Source organism: Camelus bactrianus, chromosome 15 (genome assembly GCF_048773025.1).
Source record: "Camelus bactrianus isolate YW-2024 breed Bactrian camel chromosome 15, ASM4877302v1, whole genome shotgun sequence".
Taxonomy (NCBI): domain Eukaryota; kingdom Metazoa; phylum Chordata; class Mammalia; order Artiodactyla; family Camelidae; genus Camelus; species Camelus bactrianus.
The window spans coordinates 59,319,023-59,337,568 of record NC_133553.1 but is presented as its reverse complement, the minus strand read 5'-3'; the positions used below and the strand labels follow the sequence as shown (position 1 = coordinate 59,337,568).

Sequence of the window (18,546 nt, the reverse complement as noted above, 5' to 3'; positions counted from 1 at the left end):
AAACACAAGCAGTGCTATAGCTTTCAGGCAGTAGCTTGCCAAACTCCTGCTCAAAACAGCCCTGTTTTCAAACTAATATTAGATTATCTAAGATTATAGATACATAAGAGATAAACTATCTATTCCACTCTATCGAGTCTTTTCCACCTGTAGTGAAAAGTGCTACAAGCAACAGAGATCAAAACTGCTGACAGGAAAGGTAAGAAAGGTCAGTGTGTTAACAAAACCTGTCCCTGAAATAATCACTTCACTTAGATCAATCATTCAACTCAGGACAAATGTTCTCCTGGCCTCAAAGACTAGTAGAAGACAGTGCATGAATACAAACAACTACTACAAACAAACAACTACTACTAATCAGGCTGGCTAAGAACCACATCAGGATAGAAATAAACATAAACATCTGCAAAATGTTTCACAGTTTAACATGTCTCCGTGTTTCTGAATAGTCTCATAACAACCCTGTGAAGTGCAAAAAGCACCTGGTGTTTTTCTCATTTTACACAAAGCTCAAAATCAGCAGAGCTACAATATGAACCTCTGATACTACTGCACTACTCTTCAGTGCAGCACTCTGCCAGAGGTTAATGCCAGAGATGGAGGCATTTGGACTAAGCCTCAAAGAATGAGCAGGATTTTGACAGGTGACGAGATCATGGCATTCCAAGGAAACAATATACACAGAAGTCTAAAAGCAGGGAAATATCATGTGTGTGAAGGGAATGCTAGGATGGGTCAAGTAAGGCAGACAAGAGAAATACAGCTATAAAGATGGGCAGAAAGCATAGAGAGAGCTTTAAGTAGCTGACAATGTCTGTACATGACCCTACAGGCAATGAGAAATCAGACAGTTTAGAGATAAAAAGGAAGAACAGAACATAACGAAGCTCTTGCCTGTGTCTGAGCAAAAGAACTGCCTCACATTCAAGGAAGTTAAGTTATGGGGTAGTGTTACAGGGAGATTAGACTTCCATAAGTCCTCTGCAGGACTGGATCGATGGGCCTAACAGAAGGGAAAGCAGTAGATGGCCAATTCTGTAGTTTCAATGTCTGGAGTGATGGTTCCTAACAGGCACCCTACAGTACCCTACCCCCAAAGCTAAAACAGTGTCTAACATGACCTTAAAATTTCCCATATTTTATCCAAAACTTACTGAATCTTCTGGAGGTCTCTGGATTTTCCCCCAATCCACAGAAGGTCCCTTTTCTTGCAAAAATCTATGAAATAGCTTCCGAAATCCATCAAGGTCTTTTTTAGTGTGCTGTGAGAACAGAAGTCATTGTTATAACTACTTAATATTTGATTTTTTTAAAATACACATACATTTAAAATATCTTTCAGTGAAATTCTTATATCTTTAGAATATCGAGTAGAACAGAGAATTTTTACACCCCAATTTAAAACTAAAGAGGAAGAAAAGCTAATAGGAACCATACTTAAAGGAATACAAACAATCTCCCCATCTCCCACCAGCATCACATAATCTGAACACCATCTGGTCCATGGGAATTCCAACTGGTTCTCTACATTTACTCAACAATGTATTTCTCTCCTCCTTTTAACTGAAGATTAATCTTCACCAAAAAAACAAAAAGAAACAAAAAACAGCTAACCTCAATACACTGAGTACATATTAAAATTTGAAAATGAAAAGGATAATCTACTGATTTATAAGTAGAAAAGTAAACATCTACGTTTTCTGGGAAGCCTCTATCATAGCTGTCAGAGTAGCAGACAGTTCTATTCGAATTCGCTCTTTGGAAAAGGCATGTAGAATATAAGGCTGATAAATTAACTTCTCACAATTTTAACTGAACACTTGTATCCATTTCTCCACCCAGTGAAGTCAAAACAGAATAAATTGTAATTTTGTTCTGATTCTTTTAGACTTTAGAAACTTCTAGAATAAAAAAAAGGGCAATGGTTTTATAGTGGGCAAATGTTGAAAATGCTTAATTATTAAGCAATTCTAATTTTTAAAATGTATCATTACACCTTATGCTATTTCAGGCTGGATGATCAGTAGCAGCAATAACAACTCGGCATGTAGATGTATGAAAGCGAAAAATAGTGTATGGTCCTTACCTCAAACTCATGTGATGGTGCTGTGGTGAGTATCTTTTCCAGTTCCTTTTTCACAGATAATTCTAACTCTTGTCGAATGACTTCTTGGAACTGAGAAGCGCCATCTTGAGACATCGCTTTGCTAAGATCTTAAAACAAAAATACAAAACCACAAACTGAAAACTCAGACAGCCATTCAAACAGCTGGTAAGCCACAACTGATTTATTTCTGGTGTGCCAGCAAATGAAAAGGCTCTGTCCTCTGGTCCCATCATCCTGCAGCAGGATTTCAGCAGTCTCAACTAGCTGGGACCAGATAATCAAATAGGCTCAAATCTGACTGTCTGCTACATCTATATGCTTTACTAGTATATTATTACAATACTAAACACTGGGGGGGAGATGGGGGTGGGTGGAAGTAAAAGGATTAATCTTCATTTGAGCATATAGTTCCATCTATACTAATGTTTCCCTCCCAGACATCAAAGCTGGGGGAAAAAAAGAGAACAATTGGAATACTGTTAATAAGGGCATGTTTCACGGTATATGCCCTTATGGAACTGCTGCCTCATAAGAAAACTGAAGGGATTTGGCAACTGAAGCAGAAGACTCCTCTCTCCTCCAGGCCAGACAAAAAAATTAAGAAATTCTTTCCATTTTAGAAAAGGAGCCACACCAGTTCATATTCCTCACGAAAGAAGAACCCCTTGAGAGACAGTGGCAGTTCCAAAGTGCGTCTACTTTCCAGGCACTTTGCATTTTCATTTTAAGGAAAAGAGCACAGGGTCATCTCCCTGCTTCTGGTCCCCAATTTCAGCCAAGACTTTTCAATGCTTATCTGTGTTGGACAAGACTATCAAGACTTCTGGCACAGCTGGGCACCTCTGTGACAGATAAACCTCACTAAAAGTGACAGAAATGCCTGTTAGATGGAAACAAAAATAGAAACATACAGAAAAATAAAGCATCCCAGGCCCAAGTACCTTGGGGGGAAAATGCCAACACAGGTTGTTTTAACACACTTTGTCATCTAGGCAGCAATTACCCTGTCTACTTCTTATAAAATAAAGAACAATCAGATTATTGTTCACCCTCCCTTATCTTCAATACATAACTCAATTTTATAAATGTATTTTTGAAGCTTATGTTCAAACATTTCATTTGATAGGTAATTAGTTCTACAAATGTTGGTTAATTTAGCAAAATCACATTTCAATATAGCTAGAAACACTCCCTTATATCATAAATTCCTTCATTTGTTATCTTCATTGTTATGGGTAGAAGGAAACAAAGACAGAATTAAAAGTTATAATCAATATTTTTAAGATGTTTCTGAGGGCAGAAATGAGTCAATTACTTTAAAAATTGGTAAATATATAACTCCTGAGGCAATTTATTTAATGTAGACAGACTCTTCCAAACATCTAAAAATGCTAACAAATGAGACATTTAACACAGCTCTTCAAAAAAAAATTTATAGTTTCCATCATATTGAAATCCAACAGGAAAAAAGAGAATTTGGTGAAAGCACACAATCTAATCTAAACCTAACATAGTTTTCTAACTGTGCTCTTTTTAAAGGTAGTTTATGGATTCCAGTAAAATATCAAAATGACCCAAACTGTGGTTCATAAATAACTTCTTTGTGAGCTAAGAAACAAAAGAAACACTCATGTTCATGTTCCATAAACAACCTGAAGATATAGTTTCAACTAGTAAGTAGCAATTTGATTATAATCTGTGAAAAATGATGACAATGGATGAGCATGTTGGTGTAACTATAACAGGTAATTAAAAATTCCTACAGAACATTTTAAACTAGACATCAAACATACATGCCATCCCTTGGCTAACAGCTTTAATTTAAAATTTGTCACAGGTTAAGTCCCACACCCTGTCACCCCATGTATAACTGTGATAACTCTCCCCCGATCTTTAAGCCAATTCCCATATTAATGTTTAGGAAGTAATCTGGCAGAAAAATATACTAACTCAAACCTCGAACACATGAATTGTTTGATTCTCTGTGACACGGATGGATAAAAATACATCAAGAAATAACTATATAATGACTTTAAAATAAATTTTTTCTTAGAATCAAAAAGATCTGTAAGATTTGCTGCTTTGTTGAAGTTAGATCTTTAATGCCAGCATGCACGGTCACATTCCTACAAAACAGTGATGAAAACATTTAACTTACATTCTGGGCAAATACCAAAAGTGAGATAAAACTAAATGAAACTACAAAGTTTCAGAATAACTACAGTAACTGTCTGAGACATGAGAACAGTCCAAAAAAAGTCCAATCTTTAGACTCCCTCTGCAGAACAATAGCCTATCAATGTACAATTTAAGGTCAAAATGCACAGAGCCCATGTCACTAACCTCCCTACAAAGACAAGCAAAGAAAGACTGCCTGAAAGACTCACATTTAATACTACATGAGATCTTTGCCAGCTGCGGCAGGTCTAACCTTCAAACACAAATTCAAAAAGAACTCAGACAAAGATTCAAACTGAAGTTGTGCAATATTCCTAACCTTTATTCCTCTCATTTGTCTGATACAGCACCAAATGCAAATGAAGAACAATCTGTATTCCTTCTATCCCTCTACAAATTGAACAGCTTTTACAACAAAAGAACGTTGCTTCCAACAAGCTTCTTCCGTCCTTTCCATTGCTGGTTCCTTCCACTTCCCCTGGGCAAAGTGCTACTGTGAAGTTCTGATTTTAAGTGATTAAAGAATAAGGAAGGGTTTTTAAGGAATAAAGAATTTTCAAGAATAACGAAGTATGCTTAATCAAGAAAAGAGTCTATCTTAAGCACCTGCACAGACTAGGAAGCACAGTGCTAGAAACCATTTCCCTTTATGGTGACCTTCTTTATCCATCCTGAATTTTTTAAGAAAAGTCTGGAATTTCTGATAGGAAAAGAAGTACAGAACTTAGAAGCTTTCTTGGACTTAACGTTCTCAAGTTACACTTCTGGCAATGGCAGCTGTGTTTCTAATGGAAGGTCAATTAAAGAATCCATTGAATAATGCAAGATTTCTAACCTCCTAAGATGGTCTGTCCCTCCTTACTTCCTAGCAATAGAGAATTGATTCCCCTCTAATTTACACAGTGTTTTAGGAATCAAACATTTCATTACCTCAGTCATAAATCAAAACATTTTTCGAGATGAGAGGGAGCATTTTAACTACCCTCAACATTTTACAGATGAAGAAACTGAGGCTGAAAAGTTAAATGACTTACCCAAGGTCACAGAAGCAGGCTAATGCTGGAAGCAAAGCCAGTTTATTCTGAGTCCAACTCCACCTCACTGAGGTAGAAATATCCTGCTCATTTTTGCCTCCTATCTGGCTCTCTTTAATCTTTGGCACAAAATCCCCAAATAACACCCTCCTCCAAAAGCATTCTCATCAGAATGTCTTCTTATGCCCAATGGAACAGACAGAAAGCTCCCTACCACATAAAACTGGGTTTATTAGAATTGTCTTAGTTGATTTAATTACAATTTAGTCAATTTGGGATAGAACAAGCAGTAGCTTTTTTTTTTTAAGAAGTTTTTCCCCTATGCCAATTTCCTAACTCCTTCCTAGTCACAAGAAATAAAATTTCAACATCATGGACTTTCCCCTATCCAACTGGAGCCAAAAAAAGGGAGAATGGAGGAGAGGAGGAAGAAAACAATAGAATCAGAAGTAGGAGACATTCAATCTAACAAGTGACTGCTTTCATTTCTTTATTCAGGGTATTTATTTCATTTTATCCTTTTTAGCAACTGAGAAGTATACATAACACCCTTCCCTGACACCCTGACACTGGCACAAATAAAACAACATTCCAGAGTGGAAAGCCAGCCTCACGATGTACAGGCCAGAGAGAACACTGAGTGCAACAAAGACTGGGGGGAGTCCCCCCCAGGCCACCTCCCACCACTCATGAGATCTCATCAGTCCCAACCTTCCTTGGAAACCCAAACTGACAGGTAACCAAAGTCAAAGGATTGGAGATCTCACTTAATCTTAAACCAGGAAATGACTTGTGACCCAATTAAGTATAAAACTCTAAGAGCATAGGGGCAACTGGAAATAACCATGACTAAAGCTGAGGACATATGCTGACCAGATTTATGACAAATTAAGACTAGTCAGCCTCTCTTGGGCTCTTACTGCGGTCCTTTAAACTCAGTTATTTGTGAACAGTCCTCCTAGAAAAGCTCTTCTTTGTACTCAACGACCCAATATTACCCTATGTCTAACCATGCCTCAGTTTCCATAACAGAATACTCCATTCTTCTCCTACTCCTTGGTTTCCTAAGATTCTGTCCCCAGACCATTTCCCCCCTCAATTATTCCCTTATCAATCTCCTTACTGGTAACTTCCAAATGTGTGTCTCTCATTCTGATCTTTTTTCCTGAGCACCAGGCTCGTATTCCCTACCACCTTCTAGACCTTTTGCACATGGATACCTAGCTAGGTACCTCAAACTCGACATGCCCAAAACAAAACTCACCATCTAAACTAAATTCATCTCGCTGCCTGCTCCTCCCTTTCCCACCCCCCACAGTATTAACATTCTCCTAGTCACTCCTAGGTGACCTAGAAATCTCAGTCACAGTTGGCTCTTCCCTCCTTTGCCCTCACGTTACATCCACTCCAATACCAAACCTCTTAATTGAATCGCCATTACATTCATTGCTTTCCATTACCACTGCTGCTACCTTAATTTCCCTCTCATTTTCACTCTCCTGGTCATGACGACAACAGCTTTCTAACTAGTTGGCCCACCTCTCACTCTACCTGGTGGTACCAAGCAGAATGGACTGGTTCCCCTAAACTGCAACTCCAATCATATTTCTTCTCTTCCTCATTTGATGGGAAGCAAATACAAATTCCTTAGCCAGGCACATCTTAAAAACCAAGCTTAAGCACTTCTTGAGTAAGCAAAGCTCATGAAAGTGCTAAAGCAGAACGCCTGAAGGTGGCAAGTTCCTACTCTATTTGTGACTTTTCAAAAGTGTTTCTAAACTTAATATGCATACAGATCTTCTCGAGGGCTTGTTTAAAACTCAGATTCCTAGGCAGCTCCTAGAGATTCTGACTCAGTGGGTCCGAAGTGAGAAGAATATGCATTTCTTATAAGTGAATGCTTCTAGTATTGCCTTGAGTAGCTCTGATATAGATTATACTCCATTTGTCTGAACATGTTAGTAGCAGCCACACACATCATTCTTCTTCCTACCCCTACGCTATTCTGTCACCTATCCTCCACCCAAGCACATGTGCTTCAGAGATGGCATCAGGCCCAGATTAGTCTAAAGCCTTCCCAGGGATTGGTTTAAATGGGAAACAATACGATTCTACCAGTGAGCAACAAGGGTATAGTTTGCCAAAGGACTTTGGAGAAAGGCGTTTGTCACTGAAAAGAGACACATGAGAAGAAATAGTACCTTTTCCCTGGAATATAATGAGTATGTGTCCACCCCTCACCTTCAGTTTCTTCTGCCATCTGGTGACCTTGAAGGAAGCTGACCCAAGAATAAGGCAGCAGAGCAGAAGGAAGAAAAGACTGATGCAGTCTTTGTACTGAATTAATCAACCTTGGAATATCTTACTTCAAGAATCATGTGATACAAGTCCCTCAGTTTTTAAGCTAACTGAGCTGGTATTTTTCTGCTCCATGAAATTAAAAGCATCCTAACTAATAAGACTATTCCAAAACACATTATCTCAAGTGTCATCCAACACTTTTAGAGAAAGGCAGGCAGAAATGAGAAGAAAATAGAAATTAATGGCCCAGTTGTGAATTCCAAAATCATGAGAATCATTCAATACCTTAGCCTCCAAACGCTCAAATTCGAGATTGAATAGCACCTGCTATTGTGGGGGTGGCACTCCTAGTGTTCTAGGTGACAGACATTCAAAGACTTCCTTTCTATCACAAATCTGTTATATGGAAGTTTAAATCACTCCTGCCTCTGTACTATATCAAACACCCTAAAACTTTAATTCTTTGCTTAGATGTCTGTCTGCAACAATTTAAGGGCACAGCCATATAATGTTATTCAACTTTCTTTTTCCAACATCTATCTCAACACCTGGCACAGTACAGGTACCCGACTGATAATGTGTAAATAAACTAGAGATCAAGACTTAACTTCTCATAGTAGTGGTTTGACCGGCCACTAATACATCAATTGTCAGAGTTCAGTCTAAATGTATCTCCTTCTAGAAATCTTTCTAAACTACACAAGGTTGCCCATTACATGCTCACATGGTAGATCCTTGGAACTTCCTTTCATAATACTTTCTAAAATTTATTAAATGTATATCTTACCCAACAATACCCGAGAATATATCATGACTATTTTGCTCATTCCTGTATTCCCAATGTGTTCATAAAACAGAGCTTGAGACACAGTAGATACTCAAGCAATGTTTATTTCATCAATGAGTAAGAGCCTGTTATGACACAGCTACATGCTGGGTATAGATAAAGCAGGTAGAGTTCAGTCTAGTGGAGGTAGTACCTGATAAGGTCAAAGAGTAAGCGTCCAAGAGCCATGACTTCTGGTCATGGAGAAGCAAGGCTAAGAAAACTATGGACTGTGTCTTCAGTACTTGAAGTCTCTAAGGCTTCTTAAATAGAGGCTCATTAATCAGTCAAGTATCAGGGATGTGGTCAAAGAAATTCCAAACTGGTAGGTAGTCTAGGCAAAATGACCTCTAAATTTCCTTTCAATTTGTATTATCCTGTATAAATGTCAGCATAATGTTTCCATTAACTTTTGAGATGAAACAAAACTGGGTAATGTATATATTTAAATTTAGCTTAATTAAGGAAAAATATGGAAAAATAAAGTTGCTGTCATTCAATCAAAGAAAAATCAATTAGTTGCTCTTATACAATTTTATGTGATCTTTCAGTATTAAAGCCAATATTGACTATTCATTATTTTAGATTGTAAACTATAGTATGGCTGTTTACATTTACAGAGACTTTTAAATGACTCAGCCATGAACATCGTAACACCTGCACAGATAACAGCCATATGAATGCTTAATAAATGATTTTTGATTAACAAAAATAAAAAGGTACCAGACTTCTGAGAACTGTTCTAGCACTGAATATGCAGAGCTACTTGAGAATCAAGATTTTTAAATTAGGAGTTTGGGATCAGCAGATACAAACTACTATATATAAAATAAACAACAAAGTCCTACCATATAGCACAGGGAACTATATTCAATATCCTGTAATAAACCATAATGGAAAAGAAAAAAATATTTTTGCTAATCATGTGCTGCTTGCATAAAAAAATGTTTTAACTGTTAGAATTCATACATAAACCAGACTTCTCATTAATTATTAAGACTAACCTTGCTTTCATACAACAAAGTAGCTCTTAAAATTAAAACAAACAGAAAATATTAATTCTAGAAAACAGAACATTCAGGAGATGTATCAACTAGTTAAATAGTATCATTCTGCATTAAGTTTAATGGATAATAAAGAGGCCAAAGGGCCTATCACACCCATTTTTTGAGAGTAGAGAAAAGGAATATAACATAAAATCATCATCAAGGACCAAAACATGATTTGACAGGCCTGCCCTGTAATTTGATATATGTGCACTGAGGTAAAAATTTTGCCCTTGGAAAGGCTTTAAGGTCAGTGAGTCCAATTCTCTTATCTTGGAGATGAAACAGGGGCTAGAGATGCTGACTTGCCTAGCGACACAAGGGCAGTGCCACGCAGGGATCCAAACCTGCTGCCTGGTGCCCTGCTTCTCATTCCTGGAGGAAGTTCTCCCCCTTCTCTGTTACAGTGCATTTACCCAGCTTACCACCTCCCAGCTGTATGCCACCAAATTGGAATGAAAACTGGCCAAAACTGAAACATGTCTATTAAGTGAGGTTATTATGTGAGGTGAAAACTACATATCAGGATAAGCATTCTCTTACGCTCTACAACTTTTCCTTCTATATTGTTTATTTTCTGGGCAATGAAAAATCGAAGAAAGCTTTTATGCACTCTATAAATATTTTATTACCAGGGCTAAGCATTTTACCATTGGCATAAATGAACCCACAATACTTCGTTCTTCTGTTTTCCTGCACTCTTTGGAAGTTTTAAAATTGTATGCAGGGTTATAACATAAACGAAAAATCACATCAGCCTTTCTTTGCCAGGGCAGCAACCAAAGGAAAACACAAACTTAAATTACCTTTGTGGTCAAACCAAAGAGTAAGTGGAACTATTGTTAAAGTGAGTGTCCCTAGAATAGTATTTCTTACAATTTGGTGATTAACAAATGAAAAAGTAGACTAAGCATAATGTGACTATTTCATATACATGAATACAATCAATAGTGGGGTATTTTAAAGATCTAAGTAAAAGTCACAGAAAAACTGGGAACTCTCCTGGTTTACATAAGAAAAATCCAACAAATATCTAGCAAGGGCTTGGAAAACAAAACATTTTGTTGTTTATTTATGTTAACTAAGACAACACAGCCAATTTCTCCATGGTTCTCAAAAACAATCCTTAATTGTCAAAATGGTTTGGGGCACAATCGATTTCATTTGGCAAAGACTGAAAGAAATAAACAATGGGACTGTTGGCAGAGGAAAAATATGAGCCCCAGACAATTACTTTGCAACAAACTAAAGGAGATGCCTGCACCACCAGTCAAGAGAATTGGGAAACAGTTTGCAAATGGAGTATTATCCCCTTTCCAACACATAAGCCCAATCAAAAAACACATAAAGTTTAATTTTCTTTAGACAACTTAATAAGTTGTTAATAGAAAGATGCATGCCTGGCATTAGAATTCTAGAGACCTAAGACAATTAAAAGTCACCATGCCCTGGACAATCAAATTACCCAAGACCAAGATGTCCACAATTCAAACACTATTACACCACGTTCAAAATATGATAGTTTAGGGAAAAACAAAAACAAAAAAACTCAGTCTGTATCAAAAGGAAACCTGTCTTTAAAAGAATTCTGCTTCTAAAGAGATCCCAAGCAAACAAAAGTGTGGTAAGTGAATCGTATCTCCTCATTCACTAAATCCCAAACCCTCAGAGGCTCTCCCCCACAATTTTATTCTAATACTGCTGGATTTTCTCCACTGGCATAAATTCTGGATATCAGAATGAATTATATTACATAAAGTTAATTCAGTCAACTCATTTATTTTTACATATAACCCAGAGTTAGTTTGACTTTCAAATATTTGTTTATATTAACTTTTCAGTAATGATATATTTGACTTTCTGGGAACTCCTAATACCTGCACTTCCACAAAAAGTACCAAATTCAACTTGGTGGAAACTAGAAAACTACAGTATATTTTTATTACTACATAACATTTTTATTACTAGGTTAACTAATGTTCCTCACACAAATTAAGTATCCCATTATTTTAATTAAAGTCACTACAATTCATAAAGTCACTACAATTTTCTATGAAGAAAAATAAATACACAGAATGGTCTCTATGAGGTGATAATACAAGAAAACACCTACAGTCCAAAATTAACATCTAATTTCCTTTTAAAGTTATTTCTCAATTTATCATATTAGAATGGCACTTTTGAGAAGTGTACCAGTTAATATTCCTTATTTCTCTAACATCCCTTGTCAATTTCTTTTTTTCTTGAGTAGGCTTCCAAAAATGAAAATCATCCATTTTACTAGAAGAAAGACCCAGTTAACAAGAACAAAGACAATTTAACCATAGAGGTTACAAGATCCATGTTGGAAAAGTCAAAGTTTTCATCAGTTCAACACTGAATTTCTTTTAATTTTCCATTTATAATTGTGACTCTGAATTTAACTACATCCCTCTCTAGAAATATAATGAATTTACCTACATCTTTAAAAAATGAGGAGTGTGCATTAGTCATTGCTTTGCTACCTCTAGTTCTGCCTCAAATCCATGCCACAATCCCCTGGGCTGAAAACATCCTAATCATTTAAATAATTAACAACAAGCTAAATTTGGTCTTAGGACTTGAGAAGAACCAGGCTTAGGCCTGACCCTCACAACTAGGCCCTAGAATGCATCTCATCCCTGTATTCATCTGAGACCCCTCCAGTTATAATTAGCTCAGCTCATCCTTCCTGGTGAGCTGCCATCTACCAAACAGGAATCACTAAAAAGTCTTAATAAAAGAATCCCAATAGAAACGTTGACAGGCCTCTAATACTTTTTTGAGTGACACAAAGGTACTAAAATGTCTTCTCTTGAAATATAAGTATCTTAATTTAAGAATATTAAGGGACATTTTTATATAATTTAGATAAACAGTTCCAAAAAAAGTTCCTCTAATATTATAGCATAAGCATGTAACAGCCTTAGCTGGCAAGATGACAATAGGCCCAGTGCCATTTATAAATTTCAAATCATGCAGGGAGATTACCCGGTGGCTCAGAACTTTTAAAAAGCAAAATCACAAATGGCATCTATTGACAAACCTGGCAAAAGTCACAGCTGCTGATGACCCCTGGTACCTCCAACTGTGACAAGAGGCCCCTTCTCACTCACCTAGCAGTCTCATTTATTTAGAATAACTAGGCCCCCTGCAACAACCCCTGAGGTGGAGAAAACTAGCAAATGGAGATATAATTCCACAGGCAGGCAGAAGGTGACCTGAGAGCAGAATGCATCAGCTAAGGAATTATGCTATAGTTCCACTAAAGAGCCTTCCTGTAAGAAGGAATCCTAAGTGCCTGAGGAACACGGACTTGGGAGATGCCCAAAAGCTGAACCTCCTTTTGGCCAAAGAATATATACTGAGAACTCTCCTGCCAATCACCATTAAGTATTTTTAGTAACTGAATATTTCTACCTAATAACTTTTGATAATCAAAGTGCTTGAGAATGGAAATGCCCAGCTTTCCTATAAAGCACACTGCCAAGATTTGGAGGAAGAGATTTAAGCCAAGTGTAGCAACACCAGGTTCCAGGACATTCAAAAACATGTGTGCACAACATGCAGGTATAATAACCAGATCTTCTGAACTTCAAGTGCCCACCATAAGAGATGCATGAGAAACCCCAATATAGTGCAACGTATATTTTAAGAGCTAATGATTTTTTTGACCAGACTGAAACAAAATTGTCACCAACTGTATACTCACATCACTGTTCAAGCTTTCCCCCTCCCACTCCAACACTTAAAAAAATATATATTTTTATATATATATATAAATATATCTTATATTTTTATAAGATATCTTAAATATATTTTATATATATATTTATATATATATGTGTGTGTGTATATATATATATATCTCAACTCCCAAGTTGCTAGAGGCCTGAACACCAAACCTGGAAAAGGAAAACAAAGGACCATCATCAGTGCCTTGTTTCTGTTGATGACATGTGGTTATACTTATGATGGCAATGCTATCTGAAAAGCCACCATTTTAAGAAAAATTAAATTTACTGGCCATCTAATATGTGACTAGTACATTCATATAATTCATTTCATTTCAGCCTCTCAAAAACCCTGTGGCATAAATATTAATACTCAATGTTTATTTAAGAAAAAACTGAAGTTCAGAAAAGTTGTGTGTCTAAGACCACCTGTTAATAACAGGATTCAAACCTAGGGCCATCCTTTTATCTTCCTTAACATTTCTGTCAGAGGTGTTATTAATAAACTACAACCAAAAATGTAGGCTAAACTACTAAGCCCACCACTTCAAGACACCGTATTTCCCCCAGGGATATAATATTATCTTTGCCCACAGGGAACTGACAGTCTAGTTGGAGAAAGAAGCCACTGTTTCTGATAAGTTTTTAATGTAAGAGGCAACAAAAGGTACTGGAAAGGACAAAAGCTTAGAACCTTTACTTGTGAATTTCAGCACTTACTAGCTGTGAACTTTGGGTAAGATACTTCAGTTTCCTTACCTGTAAGGTTATGATAAAAATCTACTACCTCTCAGGGCTCCTGTGAAGCTTAATGAGACAATATATGAAAATAGGTAAGGGGCCTAATATTTGTTCAATCTTTCCTTATGAAGTGGCACAAGCTAAGGGACAATGACTGGAAATATCAATAAATGCTACAGCAAAGATCAAACAATTTGATCTGCTACCAAAAAATTCAAAAACAAAATTCCAACTCTTACACTTAAAAACTGATCTGTGGAGACAGCAGAGTTACTAGCCAATGAGGGGTATCACTTATAACAGCAGCAGAGCTAAACATAGAGAGAGTTTACACATGAAGTACAAATTTAAACAATGATAAACAGGCGCAAAATCCTGTTAAAAATTTTTTTCCGGTGAGGGGAGAGCCGTCTTCTTTTCATGCAAAACTGCCAATTTAAAAGGAAAACTACCAGTTAGAGCAAAATTTGATGGCAACTAAATGCGACACTGGATTGAATCATGGAAAAATATTCTGAATAAGTCTGTAGTTAATAGTCATGTACCTACAATAATTTCTTAGTTTTGATATATGTACTTTTTTTCAATAAATCTTAAAGTATTCCAAGATAAAAAGCTTATTTTGTTAAAAGGTGGATGACAAGAGAAAGGAATAACAACATACACAGGTATTGTCATTTGATTTTGAATATCCTGAAAACAGTTAGCCATTAACAGCAAAGAACGTGACATCAGTTAATGCGTATCACCCCTGTAAGCGACGCTAAAGCACAACAACAAGGAACACCTGGAGTTTAACTAATACTATTAACTTTTAAAGAGAAGTGACTTGTCCCCTTTTCTCTAGCATATTCTTGCAATACTGACTTTCTGGTCACTGAATTTTGTTGTTGTAACAAAATCAGCAAACTTCTAACAGTTACCTCTACTTTCTATTCTTGACTAAGACATTTATTCAATCAGAACATAAGAAACATCTCTCACCACATACAAGGCATAACATGAATTTGAAAGTCTAATGACGAGTGACATTTTTGAGCTTATTTCTAAAGGGAGACACAAGTGTCCCATCTGTTTTCATAATAATACACAGTCAAAATTTCTTTATTATACAAAACTCAAAGAAAGTTAATAAAGTGATGTAAAACCTACTGGGGCATTTTTATGCTCAGAGTCAAATGATGGCAATTACTGACAATTTTTTAAAGTACATCTACATTTACTGAGTCACATTAAGTGGTTATGAACTTTATTAGCTGTGTGTTCAGCAAGATGGCTGAAGCTTTCACACTCTGGGGTCTGCAAGAAAAGGGTTTACTTGCATACCAGAAGGCAAGTGTATGCTACAAACTGGTGTCAGAGGTTTAAGGTAGCACCAATTTCAATGTGTACACATACACACACACAACGTTACTGCTTAACTCTGGTGAGAGGAATTCCCTGAACCTGTTTTAACACACGTGTAGAATTTAGAGGGCAATTTTCAAATTTCAAAGAAACCTTAATAATCTTTCCAGATTTCAAAGAAGGAAAAAAAATAAACACAGCAATGCAGCAAAGTCATTTCTCCTGCTGAAATGACCTCCAGCTTCTACAAGCTACTCCCGGTTTCGCAATAAATGAATCTGAGACTCAGACCACGTACACACAAACGGAGAAGCTAAGAACACTAAAGCTTCCCCAACAGTCCTGGCAAAACCCACCTGCCTTTCCTCAGCCCTCTCAGTTCCCCTTCCCGACTGCACCCACAGAGTTACCTGGACCCCGACCAGGAGAAGAGAACAGGGATTAATCAACAGCCAAAATCCTATTTTACCATCATTTACAGCCACTATCCCGGGGAGCCAGAGTGCTACTAACCTGATTTCAGGGAGGCAGAACTATACGCATCAGAGTACAGGGTGATAAATTATACGCATCTGAAACGCCAACCCAGCAGCTCAAGACAGCTCAAATGTCAATTTAACGAAAAGGGTTTCGCAAATAGTATCTCAAATGAACATTTCCACTTCCAAACCACCCACCAACCTCTCTACTGCCAGTACCCAAATTCGGTACTGCTAAAGCAACCCGGGAGATAAGAAGAAGCGTGTCTTACCTTGTACAAATCTGGACATTTTAGGGATTTATTAAAGTACTCTAGCGTTTATATAGATATATTTAAATTTCTAGAGGAGTCACGCTATAAGGCAGGTCTCTCTTCCACCCCTGCTTTAACAACCGACGAGTTCTTTCTCCTCTTCCTAGGTTTGGCCACTTAAGGGAGTATTTATGCAAAGCGACTGAAACTGCCTCAAAGGAGAAAAAAAAAAAAAAAAAAAAAAAAAAAAAAACACCCAGGAAAACCTCCTCCACTGCCAAAAGACAGAAACTTGGTGCGACTGAGTCGGCTTGAAACTCCAGCCTACACGGCACCCCTGACACAAATGAGGGCCATCTGGAAACTCCCGGAAAAGGTAAAATCACACGAACTTAAATTTCATCAATGAAAGAGGCGGACCTACAGCGGCTACTCCACCGCCCCCGGGTCCCCACGCCCTCCGGGGCTGGACGGCAGCAGGCACTGGCTGGCCGCGCCCCCAGCTCCCCCTCCCCTTGCTGCCGTCCAGCCTCCGGCCGGTTCCCCGGGAAACCCCGGTCACCAGCGGCCCCCGCCCAAACAGGGGTCGGGAGGCGGAGGAAGCCGGCAAGGAGGGACGATGCAACCATTTCTACCAGCCCATAAATATCCCGGGACTAGGAGGCGCTAAGAATTTGGCGCGCGAGCCGGCCATGGGCCTCCAGCCCTGCGCCTCCCCGCAGCAAGCAACCCTGCCGCCGCTCCTTCTCGCGAGGGGCCGAAGCCTCCGGCGCCCCTCCCCCGCAGCGGACACCAGGGCGCCTCTCCGAGGGGAGAACCCGTGTGCGGCCCCGAGTCCGACAGCCAGGGAACCCGGAGGGCCCTTCCCTCCCCTCACAAATTCTAGTCCCTTCTGCTCTGCGCTCTTTCGAACCCCAAATTCGGCCTCCGGGACCACACTGCGGGTGAGGGGAAGGGGCTCTACACGCCTCGGAGAGGAAAACACACCCGCCCAAGGAGTGGTGGGAAGCCCTTCCCGGCCCCTCCCCAAACCGCCACGGAGACCCACCTTCCTCCTTTTCCTTTAGCAGCTGGGAAATTGGGGGCGTTTATGGCGCCCTGGGAAGAAGGCTCGCAGGCTGAGAGAAATGTCACCTCTGAGGCACCCTTCTCTCTCCCCCGCTCCCCTCACACATGCACACCTCGAAACCCCCGCTAGTAGCTGCAGTCCAGCTGCTGACCCCCTCCGTCCACCTGGCTGCGGGATCCCGACACCCAAAGCCCCCGCTTTCTCCTAAACACCTCCCCTCCCCTTCCATTCGGAGCAGCCCCCCTCAATGCGGAAATGTCCCCGCGGCGCAGACAGACAGGCGCAGCCGCCAGTCAGGTGCCGAGGCGGATTCGGGGCCTAGCCAATGAGACGCGCGGAGGTGGCAGGGGCGGAGCGTGTGCGGCTCGAGGGAGCCCGGCGGAGGTGGGCGCTGAGCCCAGCCTCGGAATCCCGCGCGTAGGAGCCCCACCTCTGGCGTCTGGGAAAGGACTGTTTCACCAGTAAGACTCCCAACCTTCCACAGACAAGGGAGAGAACCTGAAGCACGAGTGCTTGTTTTTTCAGTCCTTAAAAAATGTTTCCGCTTACCAGAGACTGAAGTTATCTGTCTGGCGGAGCCAGAGCACTCCCACAGCAACTCTCCCGAGAGCGACCCGGCCATTCTTAGTAGACACAAAGTCTCTTAATACAGCTCGTCTCGGGAGGGTAAAGATGCGTTAAGGAGTAAAGCAGTGGGATGTCTGGGGCACACTAACAGGAGGGGGATTGAGGGCTTCGAAGAAAATGCCAGGTGAAGGCTCTCACACCAGAAGCACCACCCCGGTTCCTATTCCTGTAAAGATTTCCGCTGTGATAGGCGTTTACTTTTCTGATTAAAGTGGATGTGGCTTAAGTTACCCCTCAAGACATGCTTTAATAGATTTTTGAAGTCCTCATGGTAAGAGGACGTTAAAAGAACGTATTCGATGACTTGGGAACTGCAAGAGAGCCAGCCCAGCGCCCGCTAAATCACACCTGGTATCGCCAACCCCACCTAACCTGTAAGACCCAGTGCGCCTCGCCTGCCTGTGATTGGGTGTGTCTCTGACTTTACAATTCATGACTCAACCTACCTGCATCAGGACAAATAAATTGTCAGCGCTCGCTTTAGGTACCTCCAATAAACCAGCTCATTCTCAAGTTTGAGACTCTGGACAACACTAATCAACCAAGGTAAAGTGAGAATTTTTGAATAACTCATTCTCTAAACAAACTATTTTTTTAGCGCTACATATTCATATGGAAATACTGAAGTAACAGAAAAGGTCAGTGATTCATTTGTCTTATTGGAGAATGACAACCCTTGGTACTATATTTCATATGTGAAATCCAAAAAGATTACACCCCAAAACATCTCAGCTATAAAATGTTTCCCCAAATAAAACCAAAGAAGTGTCTAAAACCCAGATAAC

The 18,546-nt window shown here is 39.3% G+C and overlaps 1 protein-coding gene across 3 annotated transcripts in view; it reads right to left on the bottom strand.

Moving 5' to 3' along the window:
- The window catches only part of UGP2 (UDP-glucose pyrophosphorylase 2), a 48,941-nt gene extending 31,688 nt beyond the window's left edge, over positions 1 to 17,253 (bottom strand). Inside the window, exons 1-3 of one of the 3 annotated variants that reach the window (XM_010951916.3) lie at positions 17,114 to 17,253; positions 2,087 to 2,214; positions 1,155 to 1,262 (exon numbers count right to left, since the gene is read on the bottom strand). In XM_010951916.3, coding sequence (XP_010950218.1) covers positions 1,155 to 1,262; positions 2,087 to 2,200 — 222 coding nt within the window. In that variant the 5' untranslated portion in view covers positions 2,201 to 2,214; positions 17,114 to 17,253. Of the gene's footprint in view, positions 1 to 1,154; positions 1,263 to 2,086; positions 2,215 to 15,742; positions 15,767 to 16,083; positions 16,456 to 17,113 lie in introns of those variants that run through there. The other 2 variants (XM_010951915.3, XM_010951917.3) reach the window with 2 other exon arrangements.
- Positions 17,254 to 18,546: the final 1,293 nt, after the last annotated feature.